We start from the raw sequence: 16,296 nt of genomic DNA, 5'->3' as shown, positions 1-16,296 counted from the left end.
TCAGGAGGCTCTTTAGAATACAGCTCCTGCCTACTGTCTTCCCAAGCTTATATACAATCCAGCCTATGGAACTACGCACAGTTCCCCAAACCTGGGGCATTTGGTTTTTTGTGTTGTTTTGTTTTTTTGAGACAAGGTCTCACTCTGTTGCCCAGGCTGCAGTGCAGTGGTACAAACTTGGCTCACTCTGCAGCCTCAACCTTCCAGTCCCTGGTGATCCTCCCATCTCAGCCTCCTTAGTAGCTGGGACCACGTGCACGTGCCATCATGCCTGGCAGCTAATTTTTTGGATGCTTTTGTAGAGACAGGGTTTCACCATGTTGCCCACCCTAGTCTCAAAGTCCTGGACTCAAGTGATCCACCTTCCTCAGCCTCCCAAAATGCTGGGATTACAGGATGAGCCACTGATCCGGCCAACCCTGGGGACATTTGAACAGGCAGTTTCTTCTGCTTGAAACAATTTTTCCTTCTTACCTCCTCTAATCTTCACTTTGTCTTTCAAGTCTCAGGAGAAATCCTACTTTCCCCTGATAGCTTCCCAAACAACCACTGCTTTTCCACCTTGCTCTTAACAAGTCCGAATCTACTGTCCTCCTGTTATTCCTATAGCATACTATTTTTACTCAGTACACAGCAATTATCACATCTATAGTGTAACTGTCTCTCCAACAAGACTATAAACTCCATGAATGCATAGACTATCCTTATCTTTTTCACTCACATATGTAGCCACAGTGCCCAATATATACATAGAATCTTTGATTTGTTGAAAGAACAGTCTCCAAAGAAGATGAGTTTAAGACCCCATTGAAACATTACTATTAGAATATGCTGTACCAGAGGCATATTCTATACAATTTTTTAAAATTCTACATAAACATAATTGTATATTACAGCCATTTTTAATCAAATTATTAAGTGTTTTTTCTTAATTTTCTAATGTGACTTCGTGTTCAATTTCTATTACCATGGAATTTTAGAACAACTCCCATATTCAAAGAATTAGAAGACTCAAAAGATTTTGTGTACAGTTTTTTAAAATAAAGAAACAAGATAAGGATTAAGTAAACTCAAATGAACAAATCAAGTCTTCAGCTATTGCTCTGAACCTTCTGACATATCATTTACTGTGTTTTAATAAGCACACCTGATTCACTGAATTGTGGATTCAGATCCAATGCTCTAATCATGTCATCTTAGAATAAGTGGCCTGGTATGTTTCCTTTGTTTTTATGAGACAGAAGCACTCAGATATCGTTAATTTTCATAGCTGAAATGCTAAGAATAAGTAATTAGCCTAATAGTAATTGTTCTGACTTCATCGTTAATTAACCACTTGAAATTTATTTGAGCTTGGTAACATTCAACTGATATTCTTCTATGCTCTCTTAATAATCATTGCAACTTTCTACCAAAAAAAGGTATTCTAAGAAGCCTCTAGTTACTAATTAGTTAACACATTTATGTAAGGACTTTATATACATTATTTCATCTGTACAGAAATCCTGATGTAGGTACTATTATCACCCCATTTCTTATGGATGAGAAAACTGAGGCATAGAACTTAAATAATTTTATCAACACCAAGGTCATATAACTTCATATAACTAGAAATGGGCAGAGTGAGAACTTGAATATGCTACACCACCTACTAAGTGAAGGAGAAATGAAACATGTTGTTTCATTTTTTTTTAACCTACCCATATGCAGTATTAGGCTAATAACATGAGAACAATTTAGATGTTTAACACACCAACTATTATGTAGTCCTGTGTAGAGTCTTTCCTACGTTTTCATTCTTCTATATTATGGGAATTAGATATGCTATAATTTTTTAATCCAGTTAATAGCTTTCCATGATAGATCACCCTCTAAAAAAAATCTTAATTTCATTTCCAACAATGCAGAGTACCTGAGAAGCTGACTGTCTATTCTGTAGATCTCAGCTAAGACTAATAAAAATGACTGAATAATGGAATATTCAGAGTTTCTATACTACCTCTGCTGAAGCATCAATACAGATAGGCTTGTTGGAATTTGAATTAGGGCTCAGAAAATGTTAAAAATCAATGTGCCACAGTGATTTCAGAATCTTTTCCTTCTGAAATCTCAGAGTTGAGCTCTTAGGTACACACCGTAACGCCCACTTCTAAAGGAGTAGGAATGACTGCCTGCAGCTTCTCAAGACGCCAAAAGAAGGGGCAATCTCAACTCGTTCATTCACCAATGAGTTTGTTTCAGTGAGTCTCTGGCACAGGTGCCAGGGGTTGTTGCTCCCTGATCTTTATATTTGATCACAAACTGCATTCAGCAATGGCAAGAAAATGGTATTTAACTCTACTTCCTAATGGCACTGCAATCAAGGGCAATAACTGATAAAGTAGAGCTTTAAGGAAGGCCGTATAGGCCAAAGACACTGTTCAGGGTTATTAAGCCCCATAGCAATCCCATAGGTAATCCTGCAGTACAACTAACATCTCTATTCCTGCTTGAGCACAGGGCCACCCTTTCTTGGTGCATGCCAAGTAATTCATCATATACCTTGATCTTTTCATTTTGTTGTTTCAGTCAAATGCTTATATAGAACATACTTTGTTACAACAATCAGCCAAGCAGAGGAAAGTAAAAAGAAATTTTTCAAGTCTCACCCAGGCCTTTTTATTGTACTACTTCACTATTTCAAAAAGTCTGTGCTGTAGGAGTTATCTCTCTCTGTCTCTCTTTCTCTCTCTCTCTCACACACACACACACACACACGGCCACACACACACAGACAACAGGTCTTTGGTATCAAAACTTAAGTTGGACACACAGTACATCACACATGCACATGCAAACAAACACAGAGGGAGAAGACCTTCCAAATGGCTCCACCTTGACTTATAGGGTGTGACTGAGGAAAAAGTGTTCTAACTCCAAATACAGTAGTAGTCTTCCACTACTGCCTCTTTTTACCCGTCCCTGGCAGAGATCGTGGTCGGGTACGATAAAACTACTTTGCCAAAAATAAACTTATTTTGCCAAATGGCCAATTTGATAAATTACCCATTCAGTCAAAACTTGTTTCTTTTAACCATTTATATTGTTAACAGCTACTTGTACCGAATAAAATAGTTTCAAAGAATCTTTTAAGAATTCTCCGATATTTAAGTTGATGGTTCGGGCTTTTAATTTACCTGAAAGTAAATAACTGTCGTAATCCAGCCCTGTGGCCTACCCATGTCATATTCTGTCATTTTGCTATTTTCTAGGCTAACAACTTTTGGGGATCAGAATCTATTTATTTTAAATCAAAGGGTTATAAATGTTTTGAATACCAAAAAGTGTATAAATGATGGTATAGAAGATTTCTTTCTTTTAGCACATTTTCTATCCACTTAAACACATTCTATACTTGCCTTAATTCACACACTTGTTAACCAGTTGAATTGCATGAATATGTTGCTTCCGTTTTAAGTAACTAAAAAGCATTCAGTATTTGAAATATCAATGATAAAATTGGCATTCAGCTGCGTTAGACTGATAAATAATTCTATTGCGAAATATCAGGGTTGAAATTGCAATGGAAAAATTAAAATCAAATTAAAACTTAATAATTACTTCCGACTAAAAATTTCAAAAACTTTTGCAGCTATTCTATGCAGCATCATTTGTGATAAACTTTGTATGTAGTTAATACAAACATATTCCAGGCAGTTGACAATTTAGAAAACTGCTCATTAGACAAAATGATAAATCAGAGTATTTGGTAAATTTAACAAAATGGCCATTCGGTGAATTTATGTTTCAGCAAACTGGTTTTAAAAAAACTATCTATTCAGTGAATTGATCACCCAGTAAATTTTCTTTTGGTGAAGGAGTAATCGGTTTTCAGATAATTGGCCTGCTTCCCAAAATCACAGCCCTTTAAAGCTTAAAAGCATTCAGATCATCCAGTGCAGGCTCCCATTTCACAGAGAAACTGAGAAAAATCAACCAAATGGATCCATTAGTATCAGATCTAGCATTAGAACTCAAGACTCCCAATTCCCAGTCAAAAGATCTTTCTAACAGGCTATGGTTAATAAAAGAAGAAAGGAGGAAGGCACTCAGAGGTAGGAAGGCCTGACAGATGTGCAAAGTGCTTACTACACAAGGAAAGAAATACTCGTATAACATGGAGAATGCGATCTTAAAATAAGAGCTTCTCTTAGACGTGTCCAGGTCTCTTTCTCACATAAATGAGTAAGGCTCTGTTTCAGGGTGTTTAACAAGATTTCAAGTGAGACAAACTGTGTGTGTGTGTGTGTGTGTGGCGCTATCAACTAAAATGGTTCACAGGACTTTATATTCTATAGGAATTCTGAACCATCTTGCCAACTTGTTTTTCTCTATCTACCAAAATACTTTACATGGAGTATCTTGCTGTTCCATGCTCAGTATTTTATTATTTTACAGAGTTTCTGAGTGTTTCAGGCTCAGAATTTTATTATTACATCATCTCTGGATGCCACTTATAATATACAAACTGACTCTATTTACACTGAAATAAAGAAACCAAAAAGACTAATTTCTAGTTTTCCTGGAAGAGAGAAAAAGCAAAATTCAACACAACAGTAATTTCAACCAAAATAAACAGGGAACAAATTCTGAATTTTCACTTGCAGCAAATAAGTGTAATTTTGGGGTGTGAGATGGAAACCTTTTCAATGTAATGGTTTGTGTAACAGCTTTTACAAGGTGCACTTTTCACTGTCAAACAGCATGAAATGCTCATAAGGGTAATCAGTTTTAGATGGCAAGTTTACAAGCTTTCCACAACATGCACTATTTACCTATGTAAAAACGTTTTCCAATTACGTCTTTACATATTATGTTCATGCATTCTTTTAAAAAGATTTAAAAACTGCTTTGTACAAATGTAACTCTGAAACCAACCATACTGCTTGATTTCTTTAATCATCTGATGCATGCTATTGGTTTTTATTAGCTCATAAGTTACCCATGCCTAATTTACATAAAAGTAGTATTTCTGTGATATGATAGTAAAGCAAGGTAGAAGCAAACACCTCCCAGTATAACTGACTCAAAATCGGTATTTTCTATGTAATCTTTCTTATGAAGGAAATGATATTCTTGTAGTACCATAAGAGTTAGCTAATATTTACATATTATATTCAAAATTACACACAAATATGGGCTGATTACTTCTCATGATCCATGGAGCCACTTTTCTCACAAACCAAATTTATAAGGATGGTGTTTTCTAAATAAAACGGAAAGGTTATTTACATATGAAAATTCTATTCCCTTTCCTTATAAAGTTTACTCAACAATGAATACATAAATTCTTCTTCAATTAAGACAGCAAAGGAATTTTTTTAAATGTAGGAGAGCGAACCGATCCATTTTCCTCTCTCTCTCTTTCTTTCCCCCTTTCTCTCTTGCTCCTTTCTCTCCTCTTTTTTATTTATTTATTTATTTTTTTTTTGAGACAGGGTCTCATTCTGTTGCCAAAGCTGAAGTGCAGTGGCATGATCTCAGTGCAGTGGCATGATCTCGGCTCACTGCAACCTCCACCTCCCAGGTTCAAGGAATTCTCCCAAGTAGCTGGGATTACAGGCACCTGCCACCAGCCTGGCTAATTTTTGTATTTTTAGTAGAGACGGGGTTTCAGCCCAGGGGAGCCTCTGCCTCCTGGGTTCAAGTGATCCTCCCACCTCAGCCTCCCGAGTAGCTAGGATTATAGGTGTGTGACACCACACCCAGCTAATTTTTGTGTGTGTGTGTGTTTTTTTTTTTTAGTAGAGAGGGGATTTCACCATGTTGGCCAGGCTGGTCTAGAACTCTGGACCTAAAGTGATCCTCCCACCTCGGCCTCCCAAAGTGCTGGGATTACAGGTGTGAGCCACTGCACAGGCCTCTTGTTCCCTTCTCTGCCTTTCCTCCACCTCCAATTATAAGGACCAAGTCAGCCCTACAGTCAAACTCTGGCTACACAACAGCCCCTCCAAAATACTCTACGTATATAAGCTGAGTCAGGAGTGAAGCTTAATTGTATCATTTTCTTCTTTGAAATTATTTTCATACATCTGGACAACTACTCGTAACATTATCCATAGGATCTTTATTCACACCATTTTAAACATTAAGGGCATCAAAAATAACAGCTAAGCTATTTTCAGTACTTAGACGTAAGCCACATGGCCAAAATATTCAGTGTCTCAAAACAAAGCTTACTGTGAAATCGGATCAGTATCTGATTTGAGTATTCTTGGCTTGTACTTTCCAAAGTACAGTAGAACTACTTCATAATAAGACCACTAAAGGTCAACACTAACCATGTCGTATTACTTTACTTTATCTACGTTCACAGAAATGAAAGCTCACAGACTCTAAGGTTGGACAGGCCTTCAAGGTGACCTTGAGTCATGGTTAGGGCCATGATCTGTTTGAATATCCATAACGAAGCTCTACCACACCATTTTATAAGGAATGTTATGAATTACAGAATTGAGCTCTTAAGTTGACTCAAAGATAATGCTATTTTTGTTTCAAGTAAATAAATAGTAATTATCTATACAGAAGTAAAAGGCTTCAAACCATTTAATAAAGATGTATTAATTCATTTAGTTATTTTTTTCTTCTTGAGAGGGCTCTAAACAAAAATATCATCTTCCTAAGGTAAATATGTAAGTAAAAGGTTATAAAAGAAAGGTGCAAAGGGTGAAGCTGGCATTTCCTGAAGCTTAGGGTAGTTTCAGGAGATGCACCGTGGTTGCAGTAAAAGCTATCGCCTGGCTTAAAATAATTGGATTCTGTCCACTTTTTAAGCATACCAATAGTTACAGTTATTCTTAGAAAGAAAGGGAAATTTATAACTAGCTTTGAATGACCAGAAAAAAACTGCAAATTTCTTACTTTTAAAAATTATTGATGCTGACAATTCTACCAGTAAATTCATTTTTCTTCCAAATTGAATATTAATAAAGCTACCACCAATGTTGAAAATTTGTTTATTATTTAATGTGAGCTGAATAAAAATCAATAACCATAGAGAACAGGGTAACTTCAGAAAATAAGATTCTAATATGTTTTATATTGAGTCTAAAAAAAATCACACTTCTTTAATTGGTTAAAGCACAGCCTTCATATATAGAAAATTTTCTCAATTTAACAGGAAAAACCAAAAAAACTCTCTCCTTGAGAAATACACAGAAATTTTTACAAAATTGTCATTTTATAGCAAGATCGATTTTTTTTTCAGATACAACCTATTCTCCTAAGGATACTAGTCCCAGCTTTTCATCCAAATTTCCCAAATAGAAACATCGGCATCTTCCTAAGAAAATATTAAAATACATGTTAAGGCATAATGTAATGTATACCAAGTAGAACTCTTTCAGTGCATTCAATTTACTTAATAAATTGTTTATGAAATACTATAAGACTCAATAAATAATTCATAATTTAGTTAATTTATGTTCCTTCTCAAGGATATACAATCAAATTATTTTCATATGTGAGTTTAATATTTTAGGAACATCATACTGCAGCTTATGATTTGTTTAAGTTGCTAAGAAGTGAAGACTTTTATTTTTAAATGGCCCACCTTTAGTATTTAGATTATGCTCTTTTCATGTTTCAGTTTAACTTAACAAGACAAAAAAAGAACCTCAGTGAAGAAAAATGTCTAAAACTACCGCAGATCCTAGACAGAGTTTCTTTAAAGAATTCATCCCTGTTTCTTTCTCCTTGCTCTGAAGACAAGGAACAAATGCTTCCTGAATGTGAAATTCACCCTAACAGTTCATTGCTTTAATACCTTTTGAGTAGAGACAGTTGGAGCAAATATAAGCTAACTTCTGCAGTGTAGCAGTTCTCTTGACAACTGTTAGTAAGGCTGCAAGTGAAAACCCTTTATGCTTTTTGGAATAATATCCCAGTGTGGGAGGATGAATACTAAGTAATAAATCAGGAAAAGAAAAAAATTATACTCTCCACCAAGATGACATGAAGAATGGTAAGGCTAGTGTTTGCTACTTACAAATTCTCCCAATAAATCAAGATTGTCTTCTCTCATCTTTACCTCCTCTGTTATATCCAATTAAAAATTTTAAAAGCTGCTATTCATTGAACACCTACCACATATCTGCTACTAAACTTAATACTTTAATTTTCACAACAACCTTGTGTGAAAATTATGTGTGTGTTGCTTGCGTACTTTATTGAAATGGGACACTGAGTTCCAGAAAGATCAAATATTTTTCCTAAGAGCTCAACATTGGCAAAAGACAAAACTAGGACACACATGGAACTACATCTGACTGTAAAGGCTATGCTCCTGCCATAGTCCAGTCTGCTTACAACACTTTTAATGTTTTCTGCATTTCCAAGTTAAAAGAAACAAAATTTGTGTTTCATATTTGAAATATTCAACAGTTATGAGAACGTCAATCTTAAGAGTAAAATCATTATATTATCTTGCAAAATTAAAAACACAACAGAGTTAGTTAGCTTTCATTATTCATACTAGTTGAAAGATCCAAAGACATATTTGCTGCCCTACCAAAAGAGCACATTGCAGTAGATACCACTAGCATATAGATAGATAGATAGATAGATAGATAGATAGATAGATAGATAGATAGATAGATATAGTTGGGATCTTGCTCTGTTGCCCAGGCTGGAATGCAGTGGTGCAATCATGATTCACTGCAGCCTCGAACTCTTGGGCTCAAGCAATCCTCTTGCCTCAGTCTCCCAAACTGCAGAGATTACAGGCGTGAGGCACTATGGCTAGCCAACCAGTACCATTTTCCACCATGCCTGGCCAATGACTAACATTTTTAATATACACAGTAATAGTTCCAGATCTATTTAAGAATAAAACTAACAAGACCTACATCCACTATAAATTCAATAAAGCATTCCATTACTGAAGGCAGGTCACTGCTCTTAGATGCTGGGAAAGATCCCAAGAAGAGGAAAGCATTAGCTTCCTTGGCTATCTCTTCTTTCTTCTCTCCTCAGCAAGGACTAGTACCCTAAGATACATCCTTTGCCTTCTCTGTTCTTCTCTGTACACACTCTCCCTGAAATAATATTTTGCAACTTCAACTTTCACTTGTATATCATGATGACTTTCTAATCTCTTGCTCCAAATCCTTCTCATTTACCTAAATTCTAATTCTATAATATGAACTGCCTCTTTGCAAATGCAACACAATGAGACCCAAGATTATATTCCCTCTCACACCACATCAGTGCTGACCCCTCAATCTCTCTATCAGTTCCTAGAAGGTGGCGGGCAATGTTCCTGAATGTCACAGCCACTAGCCTTCCTGAAGTTTTATTCACTACCTAGATCTCTTCAAACTCTGAACCCGTTTGGTTTAATCATACCTGCTCATAGTAACTTCAGTTATATTAATCATTGCTTCTCTAACACATGCACAGCATGTTTCAAGGTGTAAAGGACTGATTAAAGTCTGCAGAGATAATTTACTGTGTAAGTAAAATAAGAGCACTTACTTGGGAGTCAGCCAATTACTTCCAGAATCTTTACATGACAAGTATATTTGAAGTCCTGCCAAGCAATTTAACTAGGTGCTTTATAAATACTATCCCAGTTAATTTTGACAACCAAGATAGAAATCAAGTGTTGTATCAGCACATGGGACAACAGCCCTGTAAGGTGATTATTCTCCATATTTTAGAATGAACATTATACTGGTTAAATAACTTGTCCAAGATCACATATCTAGCAAGCAAGAGTACTAGAGTTCAAATCCAGGTGTAACTGACCTAAAGACCAGTATTCATTATATTATGCTATGTTGGGCCTGTTTCTGCCATTTACTAAAGCCACTTTAACCTGAGCCTCAGTGTTCTCATCCAGAAAAAGAAAGGATGTTATCAGTATTCTTATTAGGGGGATAAAAAAAAGCCAACAAAAGGGCACCTGAAGTGAGAAATTCTCAAAGTTCCCATATGTACACCCAATATGATTCCAGTATGGTCCTCTATCCCATTGTCCCTGGTGTTGTTAAGAATCACTGGCTTTTCTTAGCCTATACATGAAGTGGCACATTATTTGAAGGTACACTGTGATAAGTTAAAGCAGCATATGTTAAATCACATAGAAACCACTGAAAGAGTAAAACACAAAGAAGTAGAGCAGTAAGTCAATTAACAACATAAAATGGAATCATAAAAATTATTCAATTAATCCAAGAGAAGGCAAGAAAACAGGAAAAAGGAACCAAAGAATAGACAGAAGAAACAAAAAATAAATGGCAACACAGTAGATTTAAACCCAACCATATCAATAATCACACTAAATAAAATTTAAACACACCAATGAAGAGACAGAGATTGTCAAACCTTATAAAAAACAAACTAAATGCTTTTTACAAGAAATGCACTTTAAATATGACACAGATAGATTAAAATTAAAATGATATAAAATATATATAATGCTATATTAATATCAGACAAAGGAAATTTCAAAGCAGGAAATATTACCAGGAATAAGATTTCATAATGATAAAGGAGTCTATTCATCAAGAGAATATAACAATCCTAAATGTTTATGTACCTATTGTCAGAACTCCAATATACATAAAACAAAACCTAGTTGATCTGAAAAAGAAATAATAAAATGTAGTATTATTGATGGATATTTTATATCCCTCTTTTAATACTGATATAACAAGTAGTAAAGATATAAAAAAATTTGAACAGCATCTATCAATTTGTGCAAACCGACATTTATAGAACATTCTCCCCAAAAACAACAGAATATATACCCTTCTCAAGTACACACAAAACATTTAAGAAGACAGACCATTCCTGACCACAAACAAATCTCAATGAATTTTAAAGGATTCAAATCTTACAAAGTAAGTTGTATGATCACAAAAGAATTAAGTTAAAAATCAGTAACAAAAATATAAAGCAAATCAAATATTTGGAAACTGAATAGTATATTTCTAACTAACCCATGGGTCAAAGAATTAAAAGAGAAAGTATTTTGAACTGAATGAAAATGAAAACATATTATCATCTGTGAGATGCAGAACCCCCTCAATAAATGTGGGTGAAGAACAAAAGAAAAAGAATTGAACGACTAAACAAATCAACAGTTTTACAAGTGAACAATTTCAGGAATTATGATTAAAGGGGATCATAAATTCATAAAATACTAGCACAGGAAGAATTCTAGAAATCCTTTTAAAATTTGTAAACTCACAAAATTCACATAAAAAACAGTTCCAGGAAGAACACATGATCTGCTTAATAGGGTTTATAATAGCAAGTATTTTTAAATGAGCAGTCTTGGCCCGTAGTGACATTATATAAATATCTGAGTTCTTTAAATGCCTATTTTCACCTAATAAAAGCAGATATAGATTCTACAAAATAGATGTGCATATTTGTTGGCCGTTATCTGATTAATGTGAGCATTCTCTGCTTTATTTGTAAATTTTCTATATTTTACATAGCACAATGAATAAGAGTGTTGAATTCTCTATGGACATTGCCTAAATTCATACTCTAGCTTTACCACAGTTGAGTAGCCGTGATATTCGGCAAGTTACTTAAGTACCAATGCCTTAGTTTCTCAACTATAAAATAAGAATAAACTATAAAATGAGTATAAATAGTTCCTACTTTCTCACAGTGATTATAAAGATTCAACAAGTTACTGCTTTCTGTGGGCTTACAACAGTGCCTGGTGTATGGTAAGAGCTCAATAAATGGTAACCATTATTACATAGCATTGATTTATAAATACTTGAAGCTTTTTTGATTTTTGTTCGTTTGTTTGTTTGTTTGTTTTGGAGACAGAGTCTTGCTCTGTCACCCAGGCTGGAGTAGAGTGGCACGATCTTGGATCACTGCAACCTCCGGCTCCTGGGTTCAAGCAATTCTCCTACCTCAGCTTCCCAAGTAGCTAGAATTACAGGCACCCGCCACCACACCCAGCTAATTTCTGTGATTTTAGTAGAGATGGGGTTTCACCAAGTTGGCCAGGCTGGTCTCAAACTCCTGACATCAGGCAATCCGTCTGCCTTGGCCTCCCAAAGTGCTGGGATTACAGGCGTGAGCCACCATGCCCGGCCAAATACTTGAAGCTTTTTTTTTTTTTGAGACGGGAGTCTCGCTCTGTCGCCCAGGCTGGAGTGCGGTGGCGCAATCTCGGGTCACTGCAAGCTCCGCCTCCCGGGTTCACGCCATTCTCCTGCCTCAGCCTCTCCGAGTAGCTGGGACTACAGGCGCCCGCCACCACGCCCGGCTAATTTTTTTGTATTTTTAGTAGAGACGGGGTTTCACCGTGGTCTCGATCTCCTGACCTCGGGATCCGCCCGCCTCGGCCTCCCAAAGTGCTGGGATTACAAGCGTGAGCCACCGCGCCCGGCCTACTTGAAGCTTATTAATCAAAACACTGATTTGAATGTTTTAAATTAGGTTACATCAATTAAAATAGGATATCATCATAGAAAAATAAGTTGCTTAGAATTCATATTTTTAAAAAGACAAATTATTCAAGTTATTTGAATGCCAATGTTAAAACAAAGCCGGGGCAATCTCTTTTCAAAGCAAGAGACACGATCCAATGGAAAATTATGTATTACATGGAGTGTTTTTGGATTAACCAATACATTTAATAATATCACATGAGATAATACAAAAGTTATGTATTAATGTTGTCCTGCTGCCTTCAACTATTTCTTATTATATGCTCCATTCAACCAGAATTTATAGATTTGAATATTTTAATTTTAATTTTGAAGGATAAAACATTTATTTATGAATTTGTTTTAAATGGCTAAAGGGCAACATTCAGCAGTATAGCACTGGAACAATTTCCATTTGGTTTAAAAAAACAACAACATAAATGTGGAACACAGTTCACATTTTTTTATTTTGTGCAACTTCGATACTTTCAACACTGCATACGTTACTAAAAGCACAAAAATAGATGCTGTACTATCAAATTGCAAAGAATACCAAATTGATATAATCATACTTTATAATTTCTTCCAAGTATCAAAAGGACAAGTTTTTGTTTTTTCTTTAATTAAAATAATCTCATGGGTCTCTTATATGTTTGGTAGAATAAGATAAAACAATTATATTTTTTACTAAGTATCTTAAAAATACCATATTTTAATAAAACCTGCTATTTGTAATCCATGCTCTGTCTTTTTGACACTGAGGCAAACCCTCCTTACCTGGGCCAAATGAGCATGCGCCTGAATCAATATGGTAATAAAATACCAAATAAGTCTGTAAAGAATCAACTTATCCTATTGTACTCTTCTGAGAACTAAGTGCATGATTAAATTTACTGTACCTTTAACAACCTGCAGTTCTCCGTTGGTATCTGCAGGGTATTGCTTCCAGGACCCCCTGAGGATACAAAGATCCATGGATGCTCTAGAGCCTTATATAAAATTCTGTAAATTCTACATAAATAGTTAGTTGTTACACTGTATTTTTCATTTTTTTATTAATTATATTTGTACATATGTATGGGGTACATATGAAATTTTGTTATATGTAGAATGTTTAATAATTTTTTAATTGTTTTTTATACTCAAATATTTTCAATCCATAATTGGTTGAATCTGCAGATGCAGAACTTGTTCACATGGAAGGCAAACTGTAAAATTCCAACCACGACCTCTGCATTTGTAAAATCAATTACCTTTTTCTTCTCCTCCTACCATACTCAAAATTGTAAGGAAGTCTGTCATCATGGCACATGAAGGCAATGAGGGAGACTAGCTAAATGTGGCAGAAAGAACATCGGGGCCCACAGCACCACTTGTTCCTCAGAACTGCCTCCCAGCCTCCAACCATCCTTCAGTTAGCCAGCAGTAGATTAAAGCTCTCACCATGTGTGCTGCCTTCTTCCAGATTTTTGCAATGAAGCACACCAATCAGCAGCTTTCACCACTTGGGAGAATGATCAAGACCAGGAAAACACTCATACACAGGTTGAGTACTAATAGGACATTCTATGGTTCATGAAACTAAACGACCCTACATAGAGGACAGCTGAAATGTGAACACAGAAGCCCAGAGCAACATAAGAAAGCTACAATAGTTGTGAAGACCAATTGCAGTCATAAATGTCATCACCATCAAATACTTAGCTACAGCTTTACTATTTATAAAATATTTTCACATACATTATTTTATTTGAACCCCACAACAGCCCTTTTAAGAGGTAGTATAGGTATTTTTTATTAATAACTGTATTTTGCAGGTGCAGAAACTGAAAAAGGCTAAGAGACTTGTCTAAGGTCATTTTAAGTAAGCAGTAACTTGACTTCTATCTTCCCCCAAACTAACTGTAGATTTCAGAGTCTTTCAGCTGCATCACCGTATCCCACATAGATAAAAGAAGAGGGGTAAATTTTAAGAGGCAGGTTCCACAGCAAAGTCAGTAATTATTTCCATAAACTCCTGTATTTTCCATAACTGCCTTTATTCATCAGTACTATTCTTTCCTTTACTTCCTTACCTCCATTCATTCCTGGTTCTTTTCTTCAGATGATCCAAGATGTCAGAAAGCATTTTGTCCATTTAAATCCCTTAGATCCTGATCTGCACAACCAAAGATATCCTTGGGTCAAATCTGAAACCAGCAAATATGGATCTTTCTCATCTGTAAAGTTCTGTGGCTAAAACAGAAACTAGCCTAAGGAGTAATGAAATCTGTGGACTCTCAGAGATAAATATTTCTACTATGTGCAAAAAAAAAAAAAAAAAAAAAGAAGGCAATAAATAATCAGTAAAGTATCTCCTGAGGCTCTGGACTGACTGTCCCCTGCAGGATGGCCACATTCAGTGACTGAGCCAGAACAAACACTGAGAATAACTATCTAAGTCACAATCAACAGCAAAATAAGATATTAATGAACCTCTAAAGAACTACTCAGATCATCATGTTAAAGGTTTACAGTATGTTCAGAACTCAAAGCTTACAAAGTCTTGAGGAGCCGGTCAAAACCAAGTGGAGAAAGCTAACAAAAACAATGGAGAAGAAACCCCTATTGATTAAATGCAACTGTTAGGCAGCATTACTTGTAAAGAGCTGAATATCCTCCTTTCATCTAAAATTTAAAGTAAAATAAACTGTATTATAGAAAAAAGGAACATTTAAATTATCAAACATCGAACTCCATAGAAATAACCCTAGTTAACATCTTCTAGTCTATTTTGTAAAAATATATGACAGAAGGTGCGTGCATTTTTAAAGCAAATACTCTATGTAGTTCTTATTGTTGTACAGAATAGCAGAAGATTAAAACTCTCAGCATCTCAAGTCCTTGACCTATATGAATTCATTTGGTTATCCCATTAACCTGATGACACAGGTAGTATTACTCTGTTTACAGATGGACAAATCAAAGCATGGAGCTGGTTTATTGTCTTTGTAGGTAGAGTTGCTGTGTGACACAGATCACATATGGAAAGTAAACCCTCATAGATGAATGCAGGCTTCCTCTCACATCACCTCTAATATATTTTCTTTCCCTCTGCCCCTCTGGTCTTCTATTCCTAATGCAATGGCGCCTAAGAGAGCCTATCACAAAATTACTCTAGCAGGCAATTTTATTCCAACAACAGGATACACAGTTCTGCTGACAGGAACTGACAGGAACTCTGAAGCCAGAGACTGTGCTCTTCTATATTTTCCTGGGGATCATGATAGTGTTGTAAGTGACTTTTCTTAAAAAAAATAAAATTAAATAAATAAATAAATAAATAAATAAATAAATAAATAAATAAATAAATAAATAAATAAATAAATAAAAAAGCTAAGGAGGCATTTGGATAAGGAGACCTGATTTGTTCTTCAGAGTAGAAAAGGTACCTAAGGGAAGGCAGGAGCAGCCCTAAAAATCACTAGTATGACAAGAGGCTGGAGAACAAAACTCAACCCATGGGATTTACCTCAGGTGAAAACTCTTTAGCTAAATCTTCCTGGCACAAATATCAATGAACATTATCCCACTCACCCAAAATGAAAACTAGTCTTGTTTCAGCCCAGCAGGGCTGACTCCAGAGTCAATAATGGCTTTTTTCTACATTCCCAAACTGATTCTGAAACAAACTTGGGCTTTGTGTTGCTGTTGTTGGTAATGGTGGTGGTAATGGTGGAAGTTCACATGTGTGTGTGTATTTTAAAAAAGAGATGACCTAAAGTCAAACACAGAAACACTGTGGCTATTCCACCCTGGCATGGAGCAGATCTGCCCAAACTTACAAGATTATTTTGAATTGTTAGACAAAGCA

General features: G+C 35.6%; 1 protein-coding gene across 18 annotated transcripts in view; it reads right to left on the bottom strand.

Annotated features, from left to right (window-relative positions):
- RFX3 (regulatory factor X3) overlaps positions 1–16,296 on the bottom strand; it is a 315,107-nt gene that overhangs the window by 194,446 nt on the left and 104,365 nt on the right. For 8 of the 18 annotated variants that reach the window (XR_009211123.1, XM_058431608.1, XM_058431605.1 and 5 more), the window contains 2 exons: positions 14,519–14,601; positions 13,343–13,398 (listed from right to left, as the gene is read on the bottom strand). The exons of 7 other annotated variants lie outside the window; for them this stretch is intronic. Coding sequence is in view for 10 of the 11 variants with exons in the window: in XM_058431608.1 (XP_058287591.1) it covers positions 13,343–13,398; positions 14,519–14,580 (118 nt within the window). In the remaining variant the exon portion in view is untranslated. Of the gene's footprint in view, positions 1–13,342; positions 13,399–14,518; positions 14,633–16,296 lie in introns of all 18 variants that reach the window. 3 more of the 18 variants (XM_058431617.1, XM_058431616.1, XM_058431606.1) reach the window with 2 other exon arrangements.

Source organism: Hylobates moloch, unplaced genomic scaffold (genome assembly GCF_009828535.3).
Source record: "Hylobates moloch isolate HMO894 unplaced genomic scaffold, HMol_V3 SCAFFOLD_19, whole genome shotgun sequence".
In the NCBI taxonomy this organism is placed as follows: domain Eukaryota; kingdom Metazoa; phylum Chordata; class Mammalia; order Primates; family Hylobatidae; genus Hylobates; species Hylobates moloch.
The sequence above is the reverse complement of the archived record's forward strand: the minus strand, read 5'-3'. Positions and strand labels throughout refer to the sequence as shown.